Source organism: Callorhinchus milii, unplaced genomic scaffold, assembly GCF_018977255.1.
Source record: "Callorhinchus milii isolate IMCB2004 unplaced genomic scaffold, IMCB_Cmil_1.0 Scaffold21, whole genome shotgun sequence".
NCBI lineage: Eukaryota > Metazoa > Chordata > Chondrichthyes > Chimaeriformes > Callorhinchidae > Callorhinchus > Callorhinchus milii.
Window position 1 is genome coordinate 1,885,661 of NW_024704762.1, and position 27,897 is coordinate 1,913,557.

Sequence of the window (27,897 nt, forward strand, 5' to 3'; positions counted from 1 at the left end):
TCATAAGAATGGGGGGAGATCTAAATTAATCATTCAACTCAAGATTATTCTGTAAAATAAACTTGTATTAATATAGAATATTATGCAGCAAACACAGTAAACAGTCTGCACCAGCAAGTCCCACAAATAATGAGTAGTCAACCTATAGTGATGTGAATTTCTAGAGTAAATTTGGATTAGGGATAAATATTGACCAGGTCATAATACTCATCAGAATTAAATTGCAATCTGTTAAGCATATTTCTCGTTGACAAAAAAATCAATTGAAGATACAGCTACAATAGTAATGTAATCTCACATTACACAGGACACTTCTTTTGATAAAACAGTAATGACTGTAAAGGGAAGAGTCCATTTCCTTTTTTTAAAAACCACAAAACTTAAACTAATTGCAAAAATGGCTTCAAATAATTGATAAATAATAATAATCCTTGCATTTGATGTAGTGCCTCACATAACTGAGACTTCTCAAAGAGCTTCATACAATATACTGTTCAAGTTCAAATCCCTGACTGTCCAGCACCTTGGAACGTTGTCCTGATGTGAAAGGCTATTGTTATATAGTGAATTAACTGTATTTTTTGTGGGTGAAATGTGGCAGCCAATTGCACACAGTAGTGTCCCACAAAGGTCATGGATTGAGTGTACAAAAAAATATTTTTTTTAAGGGTTCATTACCCCCGGAAAGTGATCTGTCAATCGACTAACAGTTGGGTTCCTACTTATTACTAGGTAAACAGAGGTGTGTGGAGAAAGGAAACTTGCCTAAGGTTTCGCCCTGCCCGGGAATCAAACCCAGGTCCTCTGAATCAAGATAAGCAACTATTAAAGGAGAAAAAAAGTATGTGTTCAAATATTACTGTAAAACTAGTATTTTAAATTCATAATCTCCATTTATTTGCAGAAACTCTTATCTAAATTCATAAACTACAGGAATACATTAAAATATTTTTATAGATGGTTAGACTCAACTGTGTACAAAGACTAACCTGCGGTTGCAATGTGATAATAATAATAATTCTTGCATTTGATATAGCGCTTTTCACGTCGGGAGGATGTCCCAAAGTGCTTCACAGAACACACTGTAAAGTGAATTGACTGTATATTTGTGGGCGAACGCGGCAGCCAATTGCGCACAGCAATGTCCCACAAACAGTCGTAGATTGAAAATGACCAATTTATTATTGGTTTTTGTTTTTTTGGAGGGATTATTAATGTGTGGAGTAAGGAAACTTGCCCAAGGTTTCGCGCTCTGCCTGGAATTGAACTCAGGTCTCTTGCTTACAAAGCGAATGCTCTAACCACTGAGCTACAGGACAAATTGAGCAGTTAATAAATGACAAAATAGATTAAATATTTGTTATGATGCAAACTCTTTGAAGTAATAGAAATGACAACATATTGAGGAATTACTCAGCCAATTGTCTCTATGCTGGTGCTAGCTCCTCCGCAAAAGTCACCTAATCCGATCCCATTCCGCAGCTATTTCACCTTAGTTCAGTTCATAGCACAGTCCCTTATGGAACAGAGGTTGAGTCAAGCCCCAAGTCAAGACTTAGAACTGATAGTTTATGCTGACATTCCAGTACAATGTCAGATGTGCTGTCATTCGAACGCGACCTTAAACCGAGAACGCAGATGGACGTTAAAGATCCTGGTACACTACTTGGAAAACGAAGTCAGTTTTTCTCGGTGTCCTGCCCATTTCTCCAGGAAAAGATAATAATTCATCTCACAGCTAGCTGTGTGGCTCTAATCATCTATTTGTCCACTTACAAAGCGAGCACAAGCACATGACAGCTATTACTGCACTCCAAGACACTACCCTCCTTGAAGGGCATGACATGAATGTTGTTTTGCCCCTGAATCCTTACAAAGATTTAGAAAGAATGCAAAGCACAGAAACAGGTCCCTCACAAAAACCAGTCTCTGCCAGTATTTATACTCCAAATGGCTAAAAAAATGGCCAAATTGCAGGTACACAGGTCACCACTAACAGCACTTCCTGCCCATTGTAATATTATATTATTATATGTTCATATATGTACAGAAAGCACTCCTCGTGTCACTTTGCAAAGCAGGGATGTTAGTGGCAACTATTTCATAACTTGGCCGTTGAGCTATTGGTCTGTGTTATAAAGTTACATGGTAGTGCACAAGCGGACTGACAGTGAGATTGGCCCAAAAACAACTTGCAATTATATAGTGCCCCTCACTCAGGGCAATTTAGGATGATTTCAGTATTAGATCATTCTAATTTTAATCATTCACTGCATGACTGTTTGTGGTACACTGAGATGTGTGATGTACACTGGCCATTGCAATTGCCTACAAGGCACTGCATAAGTTTGGTTTGGATAAAAAAGGCCGTTTGACCTATTTGATCTCTTCCTTCCAAATAATCCAATTTACTGTCTTCCCATTACAGCAATCTAACTTTTTCAAAAAAAAACTAGTTCAGGGTCATGAAGTATTTAAGTAAGTATCTTGAGACATTGACATGATAGGAGCTGCACCAAAAGCAAAGATTACGACAGGTGCCTGTTCACATAGGAGTTAATAATAATAATAATCCTTGCATTTGACATAGCGCTTTTCACGTCGGGAGGACGTCCCAAAGCGCTTCACAGAACACACTGTAAAGTGAATTGACTGTATATTTGTGGGCGAACGCAGCAGCCAATCGCTCACAGCAATGTCCCACAAACAGTCATAGAGTGAAAATGACCAATTTATTATTGTTTTTGGTTTTGGAGGGATTATTATTAGGCTCTGTGTGGAGTAAGGAAACTTGCCCAAGGTTTCGCCCTCTGTCTGGAATTGAACTCAGGTCTCTCACTTGCAAAGCGAGTGCTCTAACCACTGAGCTACAGGAGTTAACAACAACAGCTTGCACTTATATAGTGCCTTTCACGCTGGACGGCGTCTCTGAGCACTTAACGGTGGAGGAGCCCGATGCCGAGTCAGGGGAAAGAAGAGGAAGGTCTTCAAGAAAATGGGGAAAGGTGAAGGGATTGAGGGAGAGTCTTCCACAGCTTTGGGGGGTAGTGGTTGAAAGCACGGCCGCTGATGGTGATGCACAGGGTCTGGGGGACAAGGAGGAGGCCGGAGCCAGTCGAGCTGAGGCAGCAGCTAGTGGTGTAGAGAGCGAGCAGGTTGGAGAGATAGGGTGGGTGCCAAGGCACAAAGGGGTTTAAGTACAAGAGTGAAGCTGACAGGAAGCCAATGGAGTTGAAAGATCCAACAATACAATCCATAGAGAGAAGGGAATTTCTCCCAATGTGACGGCCGACAATTGCCCCCTACAATTAACACCCAGATAAAATTGCTCATTCACTTTTGTGGGGCATTTGTTGTGGAACAAACTGGCTGCTGGGTTCACCTACAAAACATACAGCGACTGCACAGTGCTCGGACCATTTAGATGTCTGAGACAGGAACCTTGTGCTGAAATGCAAAGGTTGTCATTTCTATTCTGACAATGAAACTAGATGGTAAATAACAGGAGTAATGAAATAATAATCCTTGCATTTGATATAGTGCCTTATCACATCGTTGAGACGTTTCAAAGCGCTTCACAGAATATATACACAGTATATACACAGAATGAATGGTGTATTGACTGTGTATTTTGTGGGTGATACATCAATATTTATTTAACAATAAATAATAAAATATTTAATAATGAAATGTCAATCAGCCGGAGCCGCTGCCAGACTTTCAGTGGCTGTTTCCAATACCTGAAAAAAGGGGAAGAAGGGGGGCAAGAGGTGAGGGGTTGGGGGGTGAGGGGTTGAAGGGGGAGGAGGGGGTGGCGAGGTGGACAATGGGGGGGGCAACGGGGGAGGAGGGGGGGCAACGGGGGGGGGGCAACAGAGGGCGAGGAGGAGGGGTTGGGGGTGGGCATAGGTGGAGGAGGAGGGGCCAGGGGGGAAGTGGAGGGGGCGAAGGGGGGAGGGGTGAGGACGAGGGGTGAGGAGAGGGGCGAGGAGATGGGGGCGAGGGGTGAGGAGGTGGAGGGGGAGAGGGGTGAGGAGGAGGGGGCGAGGAGATGGGGCGAGGGGTGAGGAGGAGGAGGGGGGAGGGAGATGGGGGGGAATGATCCGGGATAGGCTCCCGGTGAGCGGGAGCGGGGCCTGCACGGAGGCCAGGGGTAACGGGGAGAAGGGGCGGGCCCAGTGTCGGGCCTCGGCCTTTCCTTCAGCGGTGGCCGGGTGTGCGGTGTCCCGGGCGGGCGGGCGGACGGGGTGAAGGGCTACTCACCGTATGTGAAGGAGACGAGGGGACATATAGGAATCATCGGCTCCCACTCGGCCCGCGCGCCTCCAGCGCCTGCGCACTGCCGCCGGTCAACTGCGCCTGCGCAAAGGGCGGTCCCGCCTCCCAGCGCGCCAAATTTAAATCAACATTTGGTCCCGAAGCACGAGGTGCACTCCATTACACCCCCACCCCCACCACAACAACAACAACAACCCTCACACACACACACACCACCACAACAACCCTCACACACACCACCACAACAACAACCACCACAACAACCCTCACACACACACCACCACAACAACAACAACAACCACCACCACAACAACCCTCACACACACACCACCACAACAACAACCACCACCACAACAACAACAACAACAACCCTCACACACACACACCACCACAACAACAACCACCACCACCACAACAACCCTCACACACACACCACCACAACAACAACCACCACCACCACAACAACCCTCACACACACCACCACAACAACAACAACCACCACAACAACAACCACCACAACAACAACAACCCCACACACACACACCACCACCACAACAACAACCACCACAACAACAACAACCACAACAACAACAACATAACAACACCACCACAACAACAACCTACACCCCAACAACAACAACAACAACATAACAACACCACCACAACAACAACCTACACCACAACAACAACCCTCACACACAACAACAACAACAACCACCACAACAACAACCACCACCACCACAACAACCCTCACACACACCACCACAACAACCATCACAACAACAACCCTCACAAACACACACTACCACAACAACAACAACCACCACACACACCACAACAACAACCCTCACACCACCACCACAACAACAACCACCACCCACACACACCACAACAACAACAACACCCACCACCACCCACACACACCACAACAACAACCCACACACCACAACAACAACCCACACAACGGAACAACAACAACCCACACACCAGAATAACAACCAACAACGCCTTTCACATTGGAAGGATGTCCCAAAGTCAGGGATTTGAACCCGAGGTAGAGAGTTAATAATAGTAAAATAGTCATAATCATAATTCTTGAATTTGATATAATAATCCTTGTATTTGATATACCGCTTTAACATGTCTTCGAGACGTCTCAAAGCAAAGGCACCATGGGTTGGAGTTTGTAAGAATGGGGGCGGAAAGGCTGAATGCCCGACCACCGATGTTGGGGAAGGCCAAGTGGGGTCCATGGAGCAGGCCGGAGCCCGCTGAGCGGAGGAAGAGGACACGTTTGTATGCAGTTAGCAGGTCACAGGGGTAGGGAGAAGCAAGGTTGGGAAGGGCTTTGAAGGCAAGGACAAAGATTTTGAATTCTGGACTCTGAGGGATGGGGAGCCAGTGAAGCCAGTCGAGGCTGGGAATGATATGGTCATGGAGCTTGGTGCGGGAGAGGACACAAGCTTCAGGGGTCTGAATAATTTGCAACTTGTGGAAGGAAGAGTTAGGAAGACCAACAAGCAAGAAGTTAGCGTAGTTGAGCCTGGATGTGATGAATGTGTGGATGAGTATCTCGGCCTGAGGGGAGAGGCAGTGGTGGAGCCGGACAATGTTGCAGAGGTGGGGGACAACAGAATGGGTAATGTTGCAGATGTAGTGTAGAAAGGACAGTTGACGGTCAAACAAGACACCAAGTTTCCCCATGGGTGGTGATACTGTCAGGGATCAAGTGGTGGCAGTGCTGATGGGAGCCAAGCAGGAGGGTCTCTTGCTGACATTCAACTGGAGAAAGTTAGCTCTCATTCAGGACTTGATGACCGACAGACAATCCGTCATGACAGTAATCGTCTGGAGGCGAGGACACCAAATCCTTTTCTATATTGATTTAAGCCTGGCTCTTAAAAGAAACAAGGACATTTGCTGATAGTTTTCTCTGCTCTCTCTTTCTGCAGGCATTGCTTACACGGTCTTGCCATTGTTTCTCTCTCTCTCATTTCTCACAGAGAAACATTTCCAGAGAACGGTTGGTACCCTACAAGCTCCATTTATTCTTTGAACATTAATAAATCCTTCAATACAGTAGCCCTTTAAGTTTGTAAATGTCAAAGAGCGATTTAATTTGTGATTTGCGATCACAAGATTGTTTTGGACAAAGAAGGCTCTGTGGTTGTTTGATTTCATCTTTCCAGAACACCCGTCCTACCATCACCTCATCACAGCATCAAGCTGTTTTTAAACGAATCCCAGAGTTCTGACCTCGTCCTCCCTTCCTGGGAACCTGTTATCCTTTGGGTAAAGATATACTTCCTGGTATCCTTTGCAAATTACCTTTTGCAACTTCAAATTTGTGTTGCCTTGTTCTACTGTCTTGGTGAATCCTAAAGTATTATTCTAGAGTCTAGATTTCCAATTCCATTTGAATATTTACATACCTCTGATCAAGTGGTGGAGTTTTGCATTAGTTGACCAGTAAGGAGTGCATTCCAAAATCAAGAAGGGAGGTGACAAAGATGTGGATCGGGGTTTCAGCAGTACTAGGTGTGAGATGGGGCATATAATAATGTGGAGTCCTGTAGCTTAGTGGTTAGAGCACTCGACTCCCAAGTGACAGGATCTGGGTCAAACTTTAGGCAAGTTTCCTTACTTCATATGCCACTAGCAGTAAGTAGGAACCCGACTGTTAATCAATTGATGGATTGCTTTCTGGGGGTAATGATCCCTTAAAAAAAATGTTTTAACTCAATCCATGACCGTTTGTGGGACACTGCCATGCGCAATTGGTTGCCATGTTTCATCCACAAATATACAGTCATTTGCCTTCACATTATATTCTGCGAAGCGCTTTGTGATGTCTCGAAGACATGATAAGGCATTATATTAAATGCAAGGATTATTATTATATTATGATTATAATACAACAAAATTGTTATAATAATCCTTGCACTTTATATAGCGACATATTACATTGTCGAGACGTTTCAAAACGCTTCACAGAATTTTATACAATACAACTCTGCCACTACCACTTCCCTTGGCTTGATGAGACCTTACCCAAGCTTATATAAGCAAAACACAAAATACTGCAGATGCTGGAAATCCCCCAAAAAACAGTAGTCGCTGGGAAAGCAGAAGATGCGCCTGACTGCTGAGTGTTCCCAGAGACTTCTGTTTTTGATCCATGCTTATATCATGTCCAGGCTTTACTATGCTAACTCACTGCTCTTCCCTCCACAAGTTACCCACCAATCACAATTCTGTCACTCATGTCTTCTCCTGCACCGGGCTCCATGAGCCGATTAACCACATCCTCGCCTGGCTCCACTGGTGCCCCATCCCCCGGTGGATCGAGTTTGAGATCCTTGTTCTCACTTAAATCCCTCTGTGGTCTTGCCTCACCCTACCTCTTTGATCTTTTAAAACCCTATCTACCTATCCATTCCCTCCACTCAGCAGCTACTGGCCTGCTTCATTTCCCCCACCCTGCCCACTCCACTGTTAACAGTCGGGCCTTCAGCCTTTCTATCCCCATCCTCCATCTCAGAGTCCCTTCGCCTAGCCCCTTCCCTCGCCTCCCTTAAGGTCCATCTCTTTGACCACTGTTCGGTCATCTTCCCATCCTCACCCCTTGGCCCCCACTCCTCTCGAATCCCAAGCCCCAGCTCACGTAAACCCTCCACTGTTCAGTCCTTGTGACTTGAAAGGTCCTATATATACGTGCAATTTGTTAATGTATATATTTCACATCGGGTGAAATGTAGTGACTGTATTTCATAGCTATTTGTGAGACATTGCTGTGTATAAATTTCCTGCTGCATTCACCTACAAAATACACATTTACTTCAGTTTACAGTAAATCCTGTGAAGCGGTTTGATGTGAAACGCGCTATACCAAATGTAAGGATTGTTATTATATCAAATGAAAGGATTATCATTTAATAGAGTTTAGTAAAAGTCCAGATATGCTAATCGTATTTAATCCATCGAGTAGAATTTATTACAATAAAATAATCAGCTACATTTTTCTTCTATCAGGGAAACTGCTGACAATCACCACATCAGCACCAATCTCTTCCATTGTTTGTGCTGTGGGGCTCCACTTAGTGCAAACTCACAGAATTACACCAGAAAACAAAAATCATTATGATACGCTTTACGTTACCTCACAGTACCTTCATCATCGAAACACATCAAAGGCCCTCTCTCAGAGAATTGCTGTCAAGTGTAGCGACTGTGTATTTGTAGACAAATGCAGATTGGCCACACAACAAGGTACCACCAACGGCCTAAAACAAAGATTTTTCAATTGTTTATTCTGTATCAAACAACAGATAATAATAATAATCATTCTTCCGTTTGACATAGTGCCTTATCACATCGTTTACATGTCTCATAGGGCTTCACAGAATATTACTTTGTGATTCACTCAATGCTGTATATTGACACAGTTTCAGAAAAAAAACTAATATTTCTCTATGCAGACAGTCCCAGGGGTAACCTTCACAGACCTATTCTCCGATATAGATCATGGAGGCGACACACTGACTGAATTGAATTTTCTCAGACAAATAGTCTTGGGAAAGGGAAATGAAGAGAGAGAGAGAGAGAGAGAGAGATGGAAGGGAAAATGAAAGGATGTGAAAAAGGAGGTGACGAAGCCAATGAAAGGACAGGTTCATATTCATTTCTTCTGGAGATTGGATGATGCTTTCAGGCTTCATCACATTGTGCTACCAATCACAGAGGGAGGCTTCCTGGTTCTGTGCCAGACCAGTCGACGGTGCTCGCTCTCTATCTCTCGGCTTCTCCTTGGTATTCCTGGCGTGAGGAATTTAATCCTGAGATCGGCACAGGTTGATTAGAATGCTGGCGCTGGTCGACCCAGACTTGGTGCAGGAAGGCTGGTGGCGGGGGCAGTGACAGGAGAACTGGGCAAATAACACAGCCAGACTGTCAAGGGGATGTGTGTTCTGAAGAGCTTGTTAGTGATGGACAAAGGGATTGCTTCATATTAAGCCGACGGCACAGAGAACACACAAACGCGCACCGGAATCTGAGTAAGGATTTTTATTTTAAAGAAATACGCCGATATATTTGTGAAATCTTGTGGTGTTTGTGTGCTGGTTTGCAGCGTGCAATGTGGCGGGTGAACACGATGTCGGAGGCTGTTTTAGCACATTTTTTTTCTTATGCTGGTCCTGCGTTCATTGTCTCTGTGCAGCTGCTGAATATCCTTCTGAACGCCGGGGGTGGGGGGAGCAGAATGGGGAGCACGGAGGCCACACTACGCATGGAGAATGTGGAGCTGAAGGAGGAATGGCAGGATGAGGATTTCCCCAGGTTTGAGATGCACGCACGCGGATCATGATCAAAATCCTAAACAGAACCCTCTTATTTCCACAGCAATGGGATGCAAAACCAGAGGCGTTTAACTCATTCACTGCTCGCCTCTCCACCCCAGAACAAGGTCCTTTGTGGGAGCTGCTTCCTCCCATTTCAATGCTCCCCCTTCTTCTCCTGAACACACAGACTCATGCTCCATGGCCAGCCTCCATCACCCCAATTGTCTGTTCTTAATGAGTGTGCAGTGAGCCTTGGCCCTACCCTGAGCTCACCCCATTTCTACACTCACGCTCATTCATACACAAACACACAAGTGCACGCACACACACACACATATCTGCACTCTCTCACACACATGCACACACACACGCACATGCACTCATACACACATTTACCCCTACACAAACACACTGGCCCACATACACCTATGCACACACACACAAAGTATACACACAGACACACACATCCACACACACATGCACACACATATCAATCCACATGCATACACACACGCACACATACTGACCCACCCATACACGTGCGCACATAAGTCTGTGCACATATGAGCAAAAACAAACACACACATACATTCCAGCAAGGGGAGGGTCTCTGGATAGCATTCAGAAAGTCCGAATTCCACCTATTTTTGTGTGTAGGACAATTTTGCCTTAAAATTTTATATAGTGCAAAATTGCATTTAGTTTAAATCTATAGCCTCTCAGTCAGAAGGTTCAAGTCCCATATAGGGACCTCACAGTCGAGTTTGATACTCCAATTCAGTGCTGGGAGAGCGCTATATTGTCAGAGTTGCCATCCTTCAGATGAATCATTAAACTGAGGTTCCATCTGTGCCTATTCAAGTGGATGGTAAAGATCCTGTGGCACTACTCAAAAACAGAACCGAGTCTGACAATTCGTCAGATAAAACTATTCCTTTCATTTCTTCGTTCACCTACAAATACACAATTAGTAGGTTTTACAGTATAAACTTGTAAAGCGCTTTGAGATGTCATGACAACATGATAAGTTGCTACATCAAACGTAAGGATTATTATGAATTTGGAAGACAGTTTTCTGCAGTTCTTAAAAAGAAACTAACTTCTAAATTAATACTGAATTAAAATGTTCCCAGTTTGCTATCTTACATTTTAAGACAAACAGTCATTCATGCTAAGACTGGATGGAATTTCAGGCCTCAGAAGGACCCGCCCACTGATTTTCCCCTCCCAAGCCTGGGGTAGGCAGTTTTAGCTCTAACCGATGCCCTAACTCAGTATAGACCACAATTGGACTTGTGAGCAGGCCTAGCTCCACACTACAGCAACATACTGAGCTGTGCTGACATTTGTGTTCCGTCAGGAAGGCCGATAGAGTGAGAGAGAGGAATGAGATAAATCAGAGCGTAATGGTTGGGTAATGCCAAGCTTAGGTGGGGATGGGGAGGGAGAGATAAATGCCTATCGATAGTAGGAGGACGGTTTTCTGATGAGTCTTTAAATTAGTCTTACAATCCTTAGAGTAGAGCAGTTTCAAGATAATTTAATTTTCAATCCAATCTTTATGACTCTGGTGAATATTAATCAATTGGCAGATAGTTTTCCGGGAGTAATAATCCCTCCAGTCATTCAATCCTCCACTGTTTGTGGGACACTGGCTGTCACATTTCACCCAAAAAATACAGTCACGCCACTGTGAAGCGCTTGAAATATCTTGACGATGTGATAAGGTGCTGCATCAAATTCTGGTTATTATTATTATTGTTAGAGTAGAACAGTTCAAGAAGATTTAATGTTCGGTCTAATCTTTGTGACTCTTTATGGCGGATGTAATGGGATCGCCCACCCTGATGTCGCTATTTCAAACAGACGTGGAGTATTCATTCCTCCTCTTCGTCATCTCTAAATTCCAATTAATTGGCTGCTCATCTGTGCCAGGCCGTCGCTTGGCACAGATCAGCTGCCAGGTTTGCCCGTGTGACAAGGCTCACTCCGTTTCTGATTGGTTCCATTGTGTAACTTCTTGAAGTTGTAAAATATTTACTTTTAACGCGAAAGGAGCACCGCGGAAATGCGAGCTATCGTTTTCAGCCACTGTACCCCGAAACACTGGAACTCTCTCCATCAATCCCTCGGCCTTGTCCCTCCTTCCTCATCTTCAGCTCACACCTGAAGACCTTCCTCTTCAACCGTGCGTACGGTCACCTCCCCGAACCTCCAACCGCCCCCAACCCCTGGCTCGGGTCGGGCTCCACCACTGTTAAGCGTTATGACGCTACCCTGCGTGAGGGGCACTGTGTACAAGTAAGTTGTTGATGTTGTTGAAGCGAGCAGAGCAAATTAACGTTTATGCTTTTAATATGCTTTTTTTCCCACACGCACCCCTCAAACCCCTTTTTTTAATCTCCAATTAAATCCGAGGGGATGTAGCCCAGGGTTAAATGGAATAATTACAATTCCCCTCCTCCACCCATCCCCCGATAGATGATGAGTTGTTACTAACGAGATTGGATTGGAGAGGATCGGACTGAGCCTCAGCTCGTGTGGCAGTGAAGGGAGATCATTCCTGTTGGGACCCGGAGCATGTTTACTGAGGCTCACGGTGCCGTCTGTCTCCATGGCCATGACAGACTCATCCATTCCTGTCGGGAAGAGAGGGGGAAAGTGGTGTGTTTCCCAAATCACGTGACAACAGTCTCAAAATGGTGTCAGCACTGTCATCCCAGCTGTTTTATTGCACAACAATTTCATGGAAACGAATTCCCTGACTAATCGCTGCCAACAACAAAAAAAGGTTACAAGGCACAGACGCTAGATAAAAAGGTAAGGAGGGAAGACAATCAATTTCTACAGCAGCTGCAATGTACGTCTCCACCAAAAAGGAACTTTCTTTTTAATTTAAAACCCTTTTTTTTAGAAATTTAAATTTTATTTTATATTTACCAAAAAAAAGCAGAGATGTTTAGATCTTTAGAGACGACATGCAATGTATTTTTCAGAGATGCTGAGGACAGTGTTAGAGCTGGCACCTTATAAAATAATAATAATCCGAACATTTGATACGGAGCCTTTCACATCGGGAGGACATCTCAAATCGCTTCACCTTCACAGGATTTTACTGTAAGGTGTAGTGTCTGTGTGTGTTTCTAGATGGACGCCTGCCTACACCTTGAATGATCTAACACTTTTGATCATCTGAACCATCTCCGAGGGCCTGGCCTAATAAATTCATTTGAAGTATAGTGACTGTTGTGTAGGCAAACACAGTAACTCCTCTGCACAGTGACGTCCCACACACAGCCCGAGCGCAATGATTGATTGACCATTGGGTTCCCTCGGTGACTTTGCTTGAGGGAGAAATATCTGCAAGGGCTCCGGGAATACTGGTCAGACCATCAGAAATAATGGTCAGGACATCGGAAACAGTGGTAGGACAATGGGAATTGGTAGGATACCAGGAAAACTGGTCAGGATACTGGTAATACATTGTAGGGATATTGGGAAGACTGGTTGGGACATTGGAAGAGCGCTGGGAATATCATACAGGAGTACCTTTCAGGATACCAGGAATGCTAGTCAGGACACTGGGAATACTGAACAGAACACGGGACTTGTTGGACAGGATACCGGTAATAAAGGATATTAGCAATATCAGTTGAGATATCAGGAATATTGGTCAGGATACGTGAAAACAGGTCAGGACACTAAGAAAACCTGCAAGAATACTGGAATACTAGTTAGGATACCAGGAATATCAGCCAAGACAATGGGAATATTGTTCAGGACATCAGGGAAAATGGTCAGGATATGGGAACAATGTAGGACAATGAGAATTGGTAATAATACCAGGAAAACTGAGCCGGACATCAGGAATGTAAGATAAGATCCTGGGAACATTGGTTAGGACATTGGGAAGCGTGAGTGGGATGCTGGGAATATCATTCAAAATAACAGGAATACTGGCCAAAACACCAGGAATATTGGCTAGGACTACAAATACCTGGCAGGACATCGGAAATATCAGCCAGGACACCAGGAATGTCATCCAGGGCACTGGGAAAACTGGCCAGGACAGCAGCAACACTGACCAGAACACTGGGATTACTGATAAGGACACAGTGAATACTGGAAAGAACACCAGGAATATTGGTCAGGTCAGCAGGAATACTGCCCAGAACACTGGGATTTACTTATAAGGACATAAGAACATAAGAATTTGCTGGCGAAGGAAGACCAAGGTCCATCTAGTTCGCAATCCACCATCCTGGCAGTCGCTTGACATGTCGTGTCCCAAACTATATATTGTATCGTGACATATTATTTTCTAGCAGAAATCTATCGAATTTGTTCTTGAAACAGATGACATATTCTGCTTCCACTATCTCCATAGGGAGTCTATTCCATAAATTTACTGCTCGCTCACTGAAGTAGTGTTTCCACAGATTTTTTCCGAATTTATTCGCCTTCAATTGCAGGTCGTGTCCTCTGGTTCTACTGTTCAGTATATGATAAAAACAACTTATTATGGTCTCCATTATCTATTCCCTTCAGAATCTTAAAGAAGACCACAATCATATCACCCCTCAAACTTCTCTTCTCCAGTGTAAACCTGCCTAGTGTATATAATCGCTCCTGTAGTCCAGTCCCTCCATCACCTCAATCATGTTGGTTGCCCTCCACCGTATCCCCTCAATCGCTGCAATATCCTTTTTATATTGCGATGTCCCGAACTACACACAGTATTCTGAGTGCGGTCACATTAGTGATTCATAAAGTGGCTGGATAACCCCACTATTTTGGCTCAAAATTGCCCTTTTAATACAGTCCACAGGACACTGGTACTACTGGCCAAGAAACTGGCAAACTGGGAATATTGGTCAGGTCACCAGGAATACTGACCAGAACACCAATGTTATATATTCTAACACCAAGAATCCTGGCTATGACATTGGGAATAATAGTCAGGACACTAGGAATACTGGGCAGGAAATCGGAAATACCAGGAATATTAGGCAGGACATTGAGAATCTTGGTCAGAACAACTCGAATATTAGGTAGAACAATGGGAATACCCTGCTCTCTTGAATGTTGCATTCAGTGGGATTTATACAGTGAGCTAATGATTTTAAACTCAGCCTCCAGAAATCCTGGGAATAGCAATCACTGCTCCCTCACCACTACACTAAGGCTCTCCACGTCTCCCAGTTATTCTTGTTATATCGAACACCACGTCACACCCAATCTACAGTCACGTAATTAGAGGAGCCTCAGCCCTTGTGTCTGTTTATAGCTGACCGTAAAACGCTCAAGATCTGAGCGTCTGTGAGTGCTATAAACTGCTAGTACCTATTGTAGTGCTGTCATAAATTAATATGTTTTTGCTATTTTTTCTCCCTTTTGCTTCTGAAGGTGTGGCTTACGCATGGGAGATGGTTTCGCTGGCCCTGTGTGGCCTTGGGACTGTTCTTCAGTCTGCGCCCTGGGGTCAGTCAAAGACTGACCTTAATGAAACAGGCACGGTTCCATTATGTCTTTACAGACGGGGAACCCCAATTGTAAAGATGTTGCGAACAAGGACATTGTTTTCGAGGGTTGGTGCAGCTGGGAATTTGACCACAAAGGTGTGATGGTGTTGTGTGTGTGTGTGGGGGGGGAGGGGGGTGTGTGGGCTGGGTACCACGATGATTACCCCTCCCTGACCTCGGCGTTCCAATATTTGGTACGGACCCATTGCACTCAGACTGCTCCAGGGTGAAGTCACTCCCTGGGGTAATGATATCACTTCCTTGTGGTAATGTTCTGGTTGGGAGTCCGTCCGTGTAACATTCTCCTTTCTGTCTCAGGCCGATCCCTGAGGAGGCAGCAATGAACACCATTGGAAGTTTAACAGCTCCAGAAAACAGAGCTCGTGAGTTTCAGGACTTTGGGATCATTCAAGTGAATGTTAATGTTGAGAGTTTAAACGCTTTCCTATTTCAGGCGTCCACACCCCAAGTCGCAGGTCAGCTACAGCACAGGTTAGAGACAGAGTATATCTCCCTCTACACTGTCTGTCCACACTCCCAGCTCAGGGTCACCACAGGTTATAGACAGAGTACATGTTGTCACAGAAGCCAAATGGCAGTGCTTTGTGTCATCTCATTGAGACCAGTAGGTTCAAGTCTTCCATGTGTTACTACGCATGAATTAAAAATGCCATTAGTATGTCTTATTATCGTGGTCAGATTGTCTGACAAATTCAACATCTTTGTCCTCACTTTCGAATACCTCCACCAACACACCCCACCCTCTATCACTGTGACCTCCTATAACCTACACACCTTCACATGCTTTATATCCTCAGCCTGATCTGCCTCACCATCGGTGTGTGAGATTTCAGCCATTCTGCCCCCTCTCTCTGGAACTCCATTCCAAAGATTCGTTACCTTGTTCCATCTTTCTGCCTTAAGCCCTTATCTTCCTATCTTTCGACTGTGCTTTTGGTCAATTCCTCCCCACTCCCCCTCACTCCACCTTCTCAGCTCCCCCCACTCTCCCCCAGCTTCGGATCACAGTCAGTTGTGTGAAGCACTTTGAGAAGTCTCTCTCTTTCCATTTCTTCTCTCTCTCTATCTTTCTCTCTCTCTGTATCTCTCTCCCTCTGCCTAGTGCCTCCGAACACACTCAATATCAACGGAGCTTACGCAAAGCGTAAAACACTTGTTGCTCCTGAAATTAACATCTCCCTGGATCAGAGCGAGGGCTCCATCCTATCGGATGACTACCTGGACACGCCCGATGATCTGGACATTAATGTGGATGATCTGGAGACCCCGGAGGAGACAGATTCCCTGGAATATTTGGGAAATGCAAACGAGTTAGAATGGGAAGGTAGGATTTGTGCTTCACTGCGTTCTTTAATGTTATGGCTGCAAGTGCAGATGTTGAGTGACATTAGAACGGTTACATGCTGAGCTCCCACCCCCCACCCCCGCACCATCCTGCTGTGTCTAGAGACATTTGGGCTGAAATTCCGTGTTGATGTTCCATGTAGTGATTTTGGCAACGGAAAAGCCATAGAGAGCAGGAATCTCCCAGGCTCTAGTGCTAGTATCTGCTGAGATACCTGAATTCAGCCAGGACAGCAGCTAAAACAACAGTTAAGGTGTTCCAGAGACAGGGTTCCCAATGGCAAGCTATGCGGTTTTAGCTGGTTAGACTCCAGCAGTTACCCCCAACGCACACTCTGGCGTCCCCCCAAGCCTTGGCTCTTGCCAACCTAGGCCTAATACTTTCGGTAATGAGGTAAGCAGGATACGTCCCTCCAGGGAGAGAGTGCACAATCTATTCAAGTAAATATCTCAAGAATTACCATGTATTTTATTATTATGATGCAAGGAATTCTCAGTTTGGTTTGGATACTCTGAACTATGTTGATAGGTCTCCGCATGTGTCAGCCACTTGGCTGACCAACAAGCCCAGTTAGCATCAGGGCTAAGCAGGGGGCAAATCAGACAATGTTCCAGCTCCTGATCGCTATCCAGTGACTCCTGTTGAAAAATGGATACTGGATGAGGACTGGATGAGGTTTGGGAATGATTTGACTCGGGCCAGTTGCCGGTTGTAGACCATTCAGCTGGATTTCGGTGTTGGTGTTCCGTGTAGTAGCTGTGGCGAATGTCAGTTTGGCTCGGAATTGGCTTTGTGGCTTCGATTTGGCTTAGATTTCCAGATCCTCTCACTTGTTTTAAAATCACTTAATTCCCTCGTACTTCCCTACCTCTCTGCTCCCCCCACTCCACCAACCTCTACCTCCACTCGACTGACGGCCACCTGTTCGCCCTCTTCCCCTCCGCTCCACAATCAGTGACCGTGACTTCAACAGCTACACCCCGAAAATCTGGAACTCTCTCCTCAATCCCTCTGCCTTGTTCCCTCACTCCCACCTTCAAATCCCACCTAAAGACCTTCCTTTTTGATCTCCTCACCCCCCCCCCCCCACCTCTCTCCCTTGGCTCGGGATCAGACTCCACCACTGTCAAATGCTCCGGGACGCTACCACACGTGAAGAGCACTGTATAAATTGTTGTTGTTGTGGCTCGGGATTAGCTGCCTGGATGCTCCTGGCCTGTAAGGGTTAAGGTTTGGGATTCCCTCTCCTCAGATGACACGCCGGTCGCCAGTGCCAGGAACTCACCCAGTGCCAAAGGAGGGTCCATGGAGGACGGGGCGGGGGATGACAGTGCTGCCACTAATGGCCGACTGTGGAGAACCATCATCATCGGAGAGCAGGAGCATCGCATTGACATGAAGATCATCCGGCCCTACATGAAGGTCATCACACACGGAGGTGAGGAGCTCCTCCTGTTTCTCCAGTGGGGGTGGGGGGGGAGAAGGCTAGCGTTAGGCAGAGGGAGAGTCATACAACAACTTGCATTCACACAGCACCTTCATTTAAGGATACGGATCACTTTACAATGGCTGATAGACCCTGAGCAAGGGAGAAAGGGAAATGCAGGTGTTTTTGCAGACAAAGGAGAGTGGAAATCTGGAACTCTCTCCCTCCCCCAAAAGTGTGGATTATGGCTGGATCCAATCAAAATTTCAAGACTAACATGAATAGATATTTGTTAGGTCAGAGTATCAAGGGATATGAGGCAAAGGTGGGTATTTGGAGTTGAGGTACAGATCAGCCACGATCGAATAGAATGGCGGAACAGGCTCAAGGGGCTCCTATGTTGTAGGTTGCAAGGTGCGATTTAAAGATGGATAGAGAAGGGGTGAGCGAGCTGGAGGGGTAGAGGCAGGGAGAAGACCACAGGAAGGGACATCACAGGCTCGTCCCCTTTTCATTGGCAATCTCAGTGGCTTTCCTCTGCCACCCAGTGAGAATCAGCATGAGAACGCTTCTAAACACTCTGTATCACAGGCCGTGTGAAAGGGCTCTTGTCAACTCTGCAACAACAACAAGAAGATTACATTTGTATAGCGACTTTCAAGTCGGGAGGACGTCCCAAGGCGCTGGACAGAGTACAGCATTTCAGACCCGAGCTGGGGTTGGGGGGTACGGGAGGGGAGGGGAAGGGGAGTGGCTGATGGCGCGGTCGAAGAGGAGGGTCTTGAGTTGGGACTTGAAAGAGGCTAAGGAGGGGGCGAGGCGGAGTGACTGGGGGATGGAATTCCAGAGATTGGGGGCAGAGAGGCTGAAGGCTCTCCCGCCAATGGTGGGGCAGATGGGTCGGGGGACATGGAGCAGCCAGAGCCGGCTGAGCGGAGGGGTTGGTAGGGGATTAGGAGGTCGCAAAACTCTAGTAGCTTGTATAGAACTCTCAGGCCTTTCTGTGCCTGGGTTTGTCCCAGTCCTTAAAAGCTGCGAGAAACACTTTGATCCAGTCCTAGTTTGAAAACTGTTTTTTTCTTAAGGGATCCCGGAAAACCATATCCCAAATTCAGGCTGAGTTTGAGAATTTTCCCCCAGTTCCACACCATCTGAAATTTCAAGATAAAATGGCCTCACAGCCTGAGACTGTGTGAAAGTGAGTGTGTGTCTGGGTACACGATGTTTAACACTGGTCTCTTGTCTCGGAGGTTACTATGGAGAGGGACTTAACGCCATCATTGTCTTCGCGGCTTGCCACCTGCCTGACAGCGGCTGTGCGGATTACACCTATATCATGGAGAACCTTTTCCTGTAAGTGATGAGTGATGATCTGCCTCGCGCTCTGCTTATAACCAACCAGTTATTAGAGGGGAGGAGGGAGGAAGCAGGGAGGTGGGGCAGGAGGTAAGTGGGGTGTCCCTTGAGCTTAGCTAACTCCAAGGCAACGTACTTGGCAACAAAATGTTGGAATCAAGCTCACCCTCTGTGCCGGTGTCTAGTCCAGTTCCTGAGCCAGGAGGGTCCACAGTATTCCAGGGCACTGCCGAAGAAAGCATAGCCCAGCCTGGCTCAGAAGAGCAGTCCAGTCACTGGGGGCATTCTTTCCATTCAGCTCCTGTTAACCCAAGAGTAAGCCAAGAGTAGGGTGATGTGGGCTGGACAAGCAGAGGGAATCTTGGAGTCCTGAAGCGTAATGGTTAGCCCGCTCACCTCGCAAGCAAGAGGACCCAAGTTCAATTCCTGGGCCATATCAAGGTGCTATATCAATGCAAGGATTATTATTATTATTATTTATTGTTGTAAATGCTGAGGAAACAGAGGGACTCTGGAGCCGGGTGGAATCTGCCATGTGACCTTCGTCGCCCTCTTGTTCCTCAGCTATGTGATCAGTATCCTGGAGTTGCTGGTGGCCGAGGACTACATGATTGTGTACCTGAACGGGGCCACACCTCGCCGCAGGATGCCTGGCCTGGGCTGGCTGAAGAAGTGTTACCAGATGATTGACAGAAGGTGGGTGCGAGTCCAGAGCAACCGCGCTCATCAGGGATGTCAGTGTGTTAAATCGAGGCCCTGTCCTAGGTTTGTCCGTGCCTGTCCAGGTGGACGTCAAAGTTCCCACGACACTACCGTGAAACGGAAAATAGTTTCTCTCTCCCGGTGTCCTGGTCGACATTCCCTCGGATCAATTGGTCATTCATCTCACGTCTGCTCATGGGACGTTGCTGTGTGCAAATTGCCTGTCGTGTTTGCCTGCAAATGGCACAGTCACTACACTTTACAGAACTTTACAGTTTTACACTTTACAGCTGTGAAGCACTTTGAAATGACGTGAAAGCTCCAACACCAAATGTAAGGATGATATAAGACAGATAATTCCCTTTGAAGTGCTTTGAGACGCTAAAATGTTACAGCCACTAATGAAATAAATAATATATCAAATATGAGGGTTATTATTCGTTCAGTCACCTCCTCCTCCCTCACAGCAGATTCCCCACAAGGGGAGGGGAGAAGGTCTTGAAAATGGCAACACATTGAGTAGTACTAGTTGAGCACAGGAGCATCAGCACAAACAGATCATTGAGTTATGAAGTTGGCAGCCTTGTTCGAGTTGGTTACACTCTTGTCTCCGACTCAGAAGGTTGTGGGTTCAAACCTCACGGCGGGACTTGAACTCATATAGTCTCTGCTCGCGCTCTAATACAGTGCTGGTGTGTTGTACTGTCAGAGATGCCGTCCCTCGGGTGAGATGTTAAACAGTGGCCCCACCTGTGCTTGTTCAGGTGTTTCTCCTGGTGTCCTGGCCAACAATACTCCCCGCATAAACAATCGAGCTGCCCAATTCGCCAACAAAATACACAGTCACTACACGCACAGTAAATCCTGCGAGGCACTTTGAGACGTCCTCTCAACGTGAAAAAAATAGTAATAATAATCATTACATTTGATACAGTGACTTTCACGTAGGGAGGTCGTCTCAGTGCGCTTCAGAGGATTTTACTGTAAACTGTAAGTGATTGTAATTTGTGGGTGACATCAGATGCAAGGATGATTCCTAGTACTGTTCAATAAACTCATTTGTTTGTCTCTTTCTACAGACTGAGGAAGAATTTAAAGTCATTAATAATTGTCCATCCCTCCTGGTTTATTAGGACAGTGTTGGCAATCTCCAGGCCTTTCATCAGGTAACTGTCAGGTGCTGAAACATCACACTCTCACCCTCAGGGCTAGCTTCCTGCATACTGCAATGTTTGAAGTGAAATAATAAATTATCTTTTAATAACTTGTTTACCTGTTTGTAGGGTTTCTTCTGTAACAGAGCTTCCTGTTGCTCCTGTTACAGGTGTCAGTCACTCACACCTTTGGATCAGTTGGTAGTGGATTCAAACCCCACATCAGGATTGTGAATTGTGAATACTCACCCCTCAGGCGCTGAAACTCTTGTTCATGCCTTCATCAACTCCAGGCTCAACTATGCAAACGTCCTGCTTGTCGGCCTTCCCAACTCCTCCCTCAGCTGCAGATAATCCAGATCTCTGCAGCCCGTGTCCTCTCCCGCAACAAACTCCGTGACCTCATCTCCCCCATTCTCGCCCGACTCCATTGGCTCCCTATCCTTCAGAGGATCCAGTTCAAGATCCTGGTCCTCACATACAAAGCCCTCTATGGCCTCGCCCCACCCAACCTCTGTGACCTCCTAACCCCCTACCAATCCGCCCGTTCCCTCGGCTCTGGCTGCTCAACGTCCCCCGACCCACCCGCCCCACCATTGGCGGGAGAGCCTTCAGCCACTCTGCCCCCAATCTCTGAAATTCAATCCCCCAGTCACTCCGCCTCACCCCCTCCTTAGCCTCCTTCAAGTCCCACCTCAAGACCCTCCTCTTCGACCATACCATCGGCCACCCCCCTTCCCCTCCCCTCCCTTCCCCCCCCCCCGACCCCAGCTCGGGTCTGAAATGCTGTACACTGTCCAGCGCATTAGGACATCCTCCCGACGTGAAAGGCGCTATACAAATGTAATCTTGTTGTTGTTATTGTTGTTGTTGTGAATCCAGGCTAATGCACCTGTGAGGTGCTGGGGGGCAAGCATTGCACTGTCAGAGATGTGTTCCTACAGATGAGATGATAACCCGAGGTCCTGTCGGTGCCAGCTCAGGTGGATCCTAAAGATCCAATGGTACTTTTTGTGGCGAGAAAGGAAGTTACTCCTAGTGTTTTGAACGCCTCCTGGCTGTTTTGTAGGAAGCCGCTGTGTGCAAACTGGCTGCTGCGTTTGCCTACAATACACAGGAAATCCTTGTGAAGTGCTTTGAGATGTTTTGACGTTATAGGCGCTGTATCGAATGTAAGCATGGAAGTAAACATAACTTCCCGCATTCCCACTCTCTCATCACCGATATCAATCCCACATCCCATCACATTCCTCAGTCCCTTCCTTCTCTTGGCAGAAACACAGCCAGTTGCCTCCTAACCTCATTGACACCATCTCGGCTACAGTGTCCTTTCCTGGTAACCTATTTCACATTTTGTGAAAAAAAAGTTACTCCAGTCTTCCTTCTAACTTTTAACCCAGGTCCCTGGCATTTGTACCTCTCACCGCAGCTGGCCTGAACCAATCTTGCTGATCATGATCGGAGGTCTCTCATTCAGCCATTACGTCCTGAAACTCTGGAACACTCTCCCTCAATGCCTCCGCCTTGCCCCCTCTCTCCCCTTTTTCAAGTCCTACCTGAAAACTCCTTTTCGACCGTGCTTACGGCCCCCTCCCTCCTCCCCCAGCTTATAGTTAGGCTCCACCACTGTTAAGCGCTCTGAGACCCATGGAGGGTGCTACATAAGTGTAAGTCATTGTTGTTACCATAGGAACAGCTGGACGAAGAAAGTCCATCTAGTTCTACGCCTTCTACCATCCTGCGTAGTCACCTGCTACAGTAATGGAGATGATCCTCTGCGTTAGCTTGAAAACCTCTCTCAGGACGTCTCCAACTCTCTTCTCTTTCAAAGATCACAAAATCCGTCAAGTCAGAAACTTATTGTCCCTCGTCCTGCCCCAGGTGTCAGCGGAGACACCCACAGCCAGCCCGTGCCTGTGGGAGAGCGGTGTGGGGAGGGGGGGGGGAGCTGGGGGCAGAAGAAAGCTTTCTCTGTGAACTGAAGTTCCTGAGCTTTGGTTGGTCAGACCCGCAGTTGGGTTCAGTCGCGTGTTTGTATTTCTTACCCCGTTACATGAACTCCCTCCTTCTTTCTCTTTCAGCTTTAAGTTCATCAGTAAAATCCAGTACGCTTACAGCCTGTCGGAATTGGAGCAGATCATTCCCATGGAGCATGCTCAGATCCCAGAGTGCGTCTTACAGTGAGTATCGTACCCAGGGTTTAGCTGCAGAGCCAATCCAGGTGGATGTTAAAGACCCTGCAACACTATTGGAAAAGAGAAGTTTCTCCCAATGTCAGGGGTCAGTTTCTCCCAATGTCAGGGGTCCCTTGAGCCAGGGACAAGACAGGGAGTGTTGAGCCAGGTTCCCGCCTGTTCCTGGTGCAGTGACCTCTCCCCCTTCCCGGTGTGAAGATATCAGACTTGGCAAGGATCGAGGCTTGGCTGTAATCTCCCCCACCCCCCCACCCCCTCCCTCCGGGATGACTAACCTGCAAACACTCACTGTGTGAGCTGGTGTATAAAGAATGACCATGTTACGTGGCTCCGGACAGCAGCCCAGGCTGCCAACCATACTCCTCCTCTCAGTTTCCTTTCCACTTGGTAAAATTCCTACCGGCTGACGTACCCAACTAGGGATGGATCCCTGCCCTAGGTTTCTGTGAGTCCGGGCACTGTGCATTGTCGGAGGTGCTGTCCTTCGGAGGATAACCCGAGGTCCTAACTATGCCTGTTCCGCTGGTCATTAAAGATCCCCATGGACTATTTGAAAAGAGAAGGGAGTTTCTCTTTCCCAATGTCATGGCCAACAATCTCACAGATAAAAATTGTTTGCTCATTTTGTGGTTATTTGTGGGACAAATTGGCTACCACCTTCACCTGAATTTTCAGTCACCAGTAATAATATGATATAATGCCTTATCATATCATTGAGACGTCTCAAAGTGCTTCACAGGATATACTGTGAAGTGGTTTTGACTGTTTTTTGTGGGCGAAAATCATTACTTTGCAGTAATGATGTAATAGGATGCTACATCAAATGTAAGAATTATTATCTGCTGTTCCATCAGATCAGCTGTTCTCCCTGAAACATTCACCCGCCTTTCTCTGCTGTCAGTTACCGGTTATCTTTTGATTTTGTTTTTCTGATACCCTTAATTTTTATTTATTTCCATAATGGATTTTGGCAGATTTGGTCTTATTGTTTCCTTCTCCTGTTCCTCTGCCTTAGATTTGAAGAGGAAAGAATCAAAGCAAAGAAAGACAGGTAAGATATGATCTATCCTCCCAAGGTGAAAGGCGCTGTATAAGTACAATTTGTTGTTGTTGTTATTGTTGTCAAGGCTGCTTCTATTGAAATCCATCAACACTTTCAAAAAACAAAGTTTTCTGATGGAGAGCACAGTTGGAGATTAATAATAATAATAATCCTTGCATTTGATATCGCGCCTAATAACATCTTCGAGACGTCTCAAACCGCTTCACAGAATATGCTGTAAAGTGAATTGACACTATATTTTATGGGTTATAGGGATAGGGAAAGGCTGAGATGAACAAATAGTCCATGAAAATGTTTTCCAGACTGTGAGGCACAGGGGGAGAGGGATATTTCCTCTGGAAGGAAGGAGCTGGGGTTGGATAGTGGGGAATGTAGGGTTGGGGAAATAATGGGAATGGACTTAGAGTAGATAACTCCAATAGGAGAGCTTCCATGACACAGGTACTGGATTTTTTTCTGTGCTGTAACATTTCTCGAATAATTTTAGCAGTGAGAGATTTTTACCAATGCAATTGTTTGCATCTGCATCCTACAGATTGATTGAAGAACAGAACGGGACAGAGACAAGCAGGTGAGGAGATAGTACAGTGTTGTACAGAGATTATTCCAATGCAACAACAAGATTATATTTGTATAGCACCTTTCACGTCGAGAGGATGTCCCCAGGCGCTAGACAGTGTACAGCATTTCAGACCTGAGCTGGGGTCAGGGGGGGAGAAGGGAGGGGAGGGGGGTGGCCGATGGCATGGTCGAAGAGGAGGGTCTTGAGGTGGGACTTGAAGGAGGCTAAGGAGGGGGTGAGGCGGAGTGACTGGGGGATTGAATTCCAGAGATTGGGGGCAGAATGGCTGAAGGCTCTCCCGCCAATGGTGGGGCGGGTGGGTCGGGGGACGTTGAGCAGCCAGAGCCGAGGGAACGGGCGGATTGGTAGGGGGTTAGGAGGTCGCAGAGGTAGGGTGGGGCGAGGCCATGGAGGGCTTTGTATGTGAGGACCAGGATCTTGACCTGGATCCTCTGAAGGATAGGGAGCCAATGGAGTTGGTTGAGAGTGGGGGAGATGGGGAGTCTGGTGTGCAATTGTAACCCCAAAACGCTGGCTCGGCTGAGAGGAGATAACTCGTCACAGACCGGGGAGGAATACTAGGACTTTCAAGGCTGTAAGACTCAGTACCACAGTGTTTACCCAGAAAGGGGAAGATGAGAAGATGAGAGAGAAGGTGATGTATGTGGGTATTTTGGAAGGATGTGATGAGATGAAATGGTTAAGCAATTACTCCTCCTGACCAGCAGATGGCGCCAAAACATCCAAGTTTACTGACTTTAATAACAATGTTGAGAATGTCTCAAAACGTACACCAAAGTGTAGTGACTGTGTAGCTTTTTTTAAAAAAAGAGTCTAGAGGACAGAGGAAGTCCAGAGGAGGTATAGAGCTCAGGGGACGTCATAGGTATTTATTTCCAAGCATGTTATTATAATTTTTCTCGTTGCAGACCCACATCTGCTGCAGATGTCCAGGAGCAAAGGTCTGAATTCAGTTTTGTTTTAATCTTGTTCTGCCCCACATGATGCCTAAACCAGGTCATTGTACTCATTCGAGAAACAGCTTGATGCTGTAGTGTGAGGACGGTTGGGTGATTTTTTGGAAGAATGAGATCAAATGGGTTGGAAGTCCCGTTTCTATTGCTTTGTGTCCTCCACCATCATGGGGGAAAGAGGGTTTCAGCCTTACTGCCTGACTCTCTGAAACTCCTTCGCGAAGAACCTCCAAATTGTCCCCTCCCACTCCTTGTTCGAGGCATGTTTGAAAATCTAGCTCTTTCCCCTCCCCACTCCTCTCCCCTCGCCTCCCCTCAACAACAACAAGATTGCATTTATAGAGCGCCTTTCACGTCGGGAGGACGTCCCACGGCGCTGGACAGTTGGGACAGGACCCGAGCATTGGGGGGAAATGGTCAGGGTGAGGGGAGGGAAGGGAGGGAGCGAGGAGGGGGTAGAGAGTCGAGAGGGGAGCTGAAGGCACGGTCAAAGGGAAAGGTCTTGAGACCGGCCTTGAAGGAGGAAAGGGAGGAAGCGGCGAAGGCACTGGGGATAGAGTTCCAGAGCCTCGGGGCTGAGAGGCTGAAGGCCCGGCCAATGATGGTAGGGCGGTTGGGGCGGGGGATGTGGAGCAGACCGGAGCCAGAGGAACGGAGGGTACGGGCAGGTAGGTAGGGGGTTAGTAGGTCGGAGAGGTAGGAGGGAGCGAGGCCGTGAATGGCCTTGTAGGTGAGGATGAGGATCTTGAATTCGAGCGCAGCTCCCCTCCCAGTGCAGGTGCTCAGCCGCTAGTGTCAAGCACTTTGGGATGTCTTCCAGACGTGAAAAAGGCACTAAACAAATTGTATTGAAGGACCTCCTTCATCCGACACATTCTTGTGAAATTAGTTGAAGCAGTGGTACCGCAGGTGCTCTCTCTGACCAGCAGGTGGCGCCAAACCACACAACATAGAGATATTTATTTCCAATCATTTTATTGTAATGATTCATCTCATGAGACATAGAAACATAGAAACAGGAAGAGGCCGTTCAGCCCCTTGAGCCTGTTCCGCCATTCTGTAAAATCATGGCTGATCTGTACTTCAACTCCAATACTCTCCCTTGGCCCATGTCCCTTGATACCCTAACCTAACAAACAGACTCTGAGATGGTTTGAGCTAAATTTGAGATATTATTGCTTTTAAATGTATTTTCTGCCAATGTTATAAAAGTATGAATAAAGGAAATTTAGACGTGTTGGCTGTGAGGGTCCTTGTGTGAGAAGAGTTTGGGGCCAGTCTGAACCCAGTTCTCAGTGGTTGTAGGGCTCACAGCACAGACCTGTTAATCTCGCTCCGAGAGGCCATATGACTGCTGGTGTAAGGGACAGAGAATGTCAGACTGGTGAATTTGGGTTCTGATGTTGGAATGGAGAAACATGAATGTAGAAAGGTCACTTTGGATGAGGTACTAGACACATTGGGAATTATACCCCAGCGAGGGTCAGTGCCTACAGGAGAGGAGGGAGACACATGGATGTACAAAAGAGAGGAAGATCTTTGACAGTACAAATGTAAATAATTTTCTTTCTCTCTTTCTCGTCTCCCAGGAACATGTGAAACTTGACCTCGGGGTCTGAGGTTTGAAGAAAACGTGGGGATTTGGGGTGAATGAAGAATTGGTTCTTTTGAAAGAATGTAAATCAAAGCAACAGTGAAACCCCTCGACTCTCACTCTTCCCATCAAGCCCAGGACTCAGACAGCAGATTCCGTCATGTCCATCCATCCATGGGACTCATTTGTCTATAGTTGGGCCAATTGATTCTGCATTGGGTTTTTATAAACCATCTTCATTGCTTCATGTTACACGTGGTTACACGTTTGCTGCCGAAACAAGGTCTTCGTAGAGGTGGGTCAGTTGCCCATTTTTCCCCTCAATTGTGACTCCTTGTTAGTGCCAGCAACACACCCTCCAGGACT

General features: G+C 46.6%; 2 protein-coding genes across 5 annotated transcripts in view; one reads left to right on the plus strand and one right to left on the minus strand.

The window, feature by feature from the left end:
• The window catches only part of zfr2 (zinc finger RNA binding protein 2), a 50,760-nt gene extending 46,423 nt beyond the window's left edge, over window positions 1–4,337 (minus strand). For both annotated transcript variants that reach the window (XM_007907984.2, XM_007907983.2), the window contains exon 1: window positions 4,264–4,337. In XM_007907984.2, the coding sequence (XP_007906175.1) occupies window positions 4,264–4,300 (37 nt within the window). In that variant the 5' untranslated portion in view covers window positions 4,301–4,337. The remainder of the gene's footprint in view (window positions 1–4,263) is intronic.
• A 4,688-nt stretch (window positions 4,338–9,025) lies between these two features.
• Window positions 9,026–27,602, plus strand: atcaya (ATCAY kinesin light chain interacting caytaxin a). 3 transcript variants are annotated; one of them, XM_007907979.2, is made up of 13 exons: window positions 9,026–9,332; window positions 9,497–9,615; window positions 15,458–15,522; window positions 16,263–16,484; window positions 17,758–17,943; window positions 19,182–19,284; window positions 19,852–19,983; window positions 21,069–21,155; window positions 23,225–23,323; window positions 24,354–24,389; window positions 24,937–24,972; window positions 25,893–25,925; window positions 27,527–27,601. In XM_007907979.2, exons 2-13 carry the CDS (start codon window positions 9,539–9,541, stop codon window positions 27,534–27,536), a joined length of 1,086 nt encoding a protein of 361 aa, XP_007906170.2. In that variant the 5' UTR covers window positions 9,026–9,332; window positions 9,497–9,538; the 3' UTR covers window positions 27,537–27,601. The 3 variants fall into 3 exon arrangements, with proteins under 3 accessions (XP_007906170.2, XP_007906171.2, XP_007906172.2); XM_007907980.2 differs by lacking the exon at window positions 25,893–25,925 and having other exon boundaries at window positions 27,527–27,598; XM_007907981.2 differs by lacking the exons at window positions 9,026–9,332; window positions 9,497–9,615 and adding an exon at window positions 12,312–12,437 and having other exon boundaries at window positions 27,527–27,602.
• The last annotated feature ends 295 nt before the right edge of the window (window positions 27,603–27,897 follow it).

What these genes read in the sequence shown, in the direction of transcription:
- atcaya (XM_007907979.2), top strand. Translation starts at nt 9,539, where the DNA reads ATGGGGAGCACGGAGGCCACACTACGCATGGAGAATGTGGAGCTGAAG. An exon ending in AAACGAGTTAGAATGGGAAG is followed by an intron (nt 16,485 to 17,757) that starts GTAGGATTTGTG and finishes CCCTCTCCTCAG; the next exon opens with ATGACACGCCGGTCGCCAGT. An exon ending in ATCCCAGAGTGCGTCTTACA is followed by an intron (nt 23,324 to 24,353) that starts GTGAGTATCGTA and finishes CCTCTGCCTTAG; the next exon opens with ATTTGAAGAGGAAAGAATCA.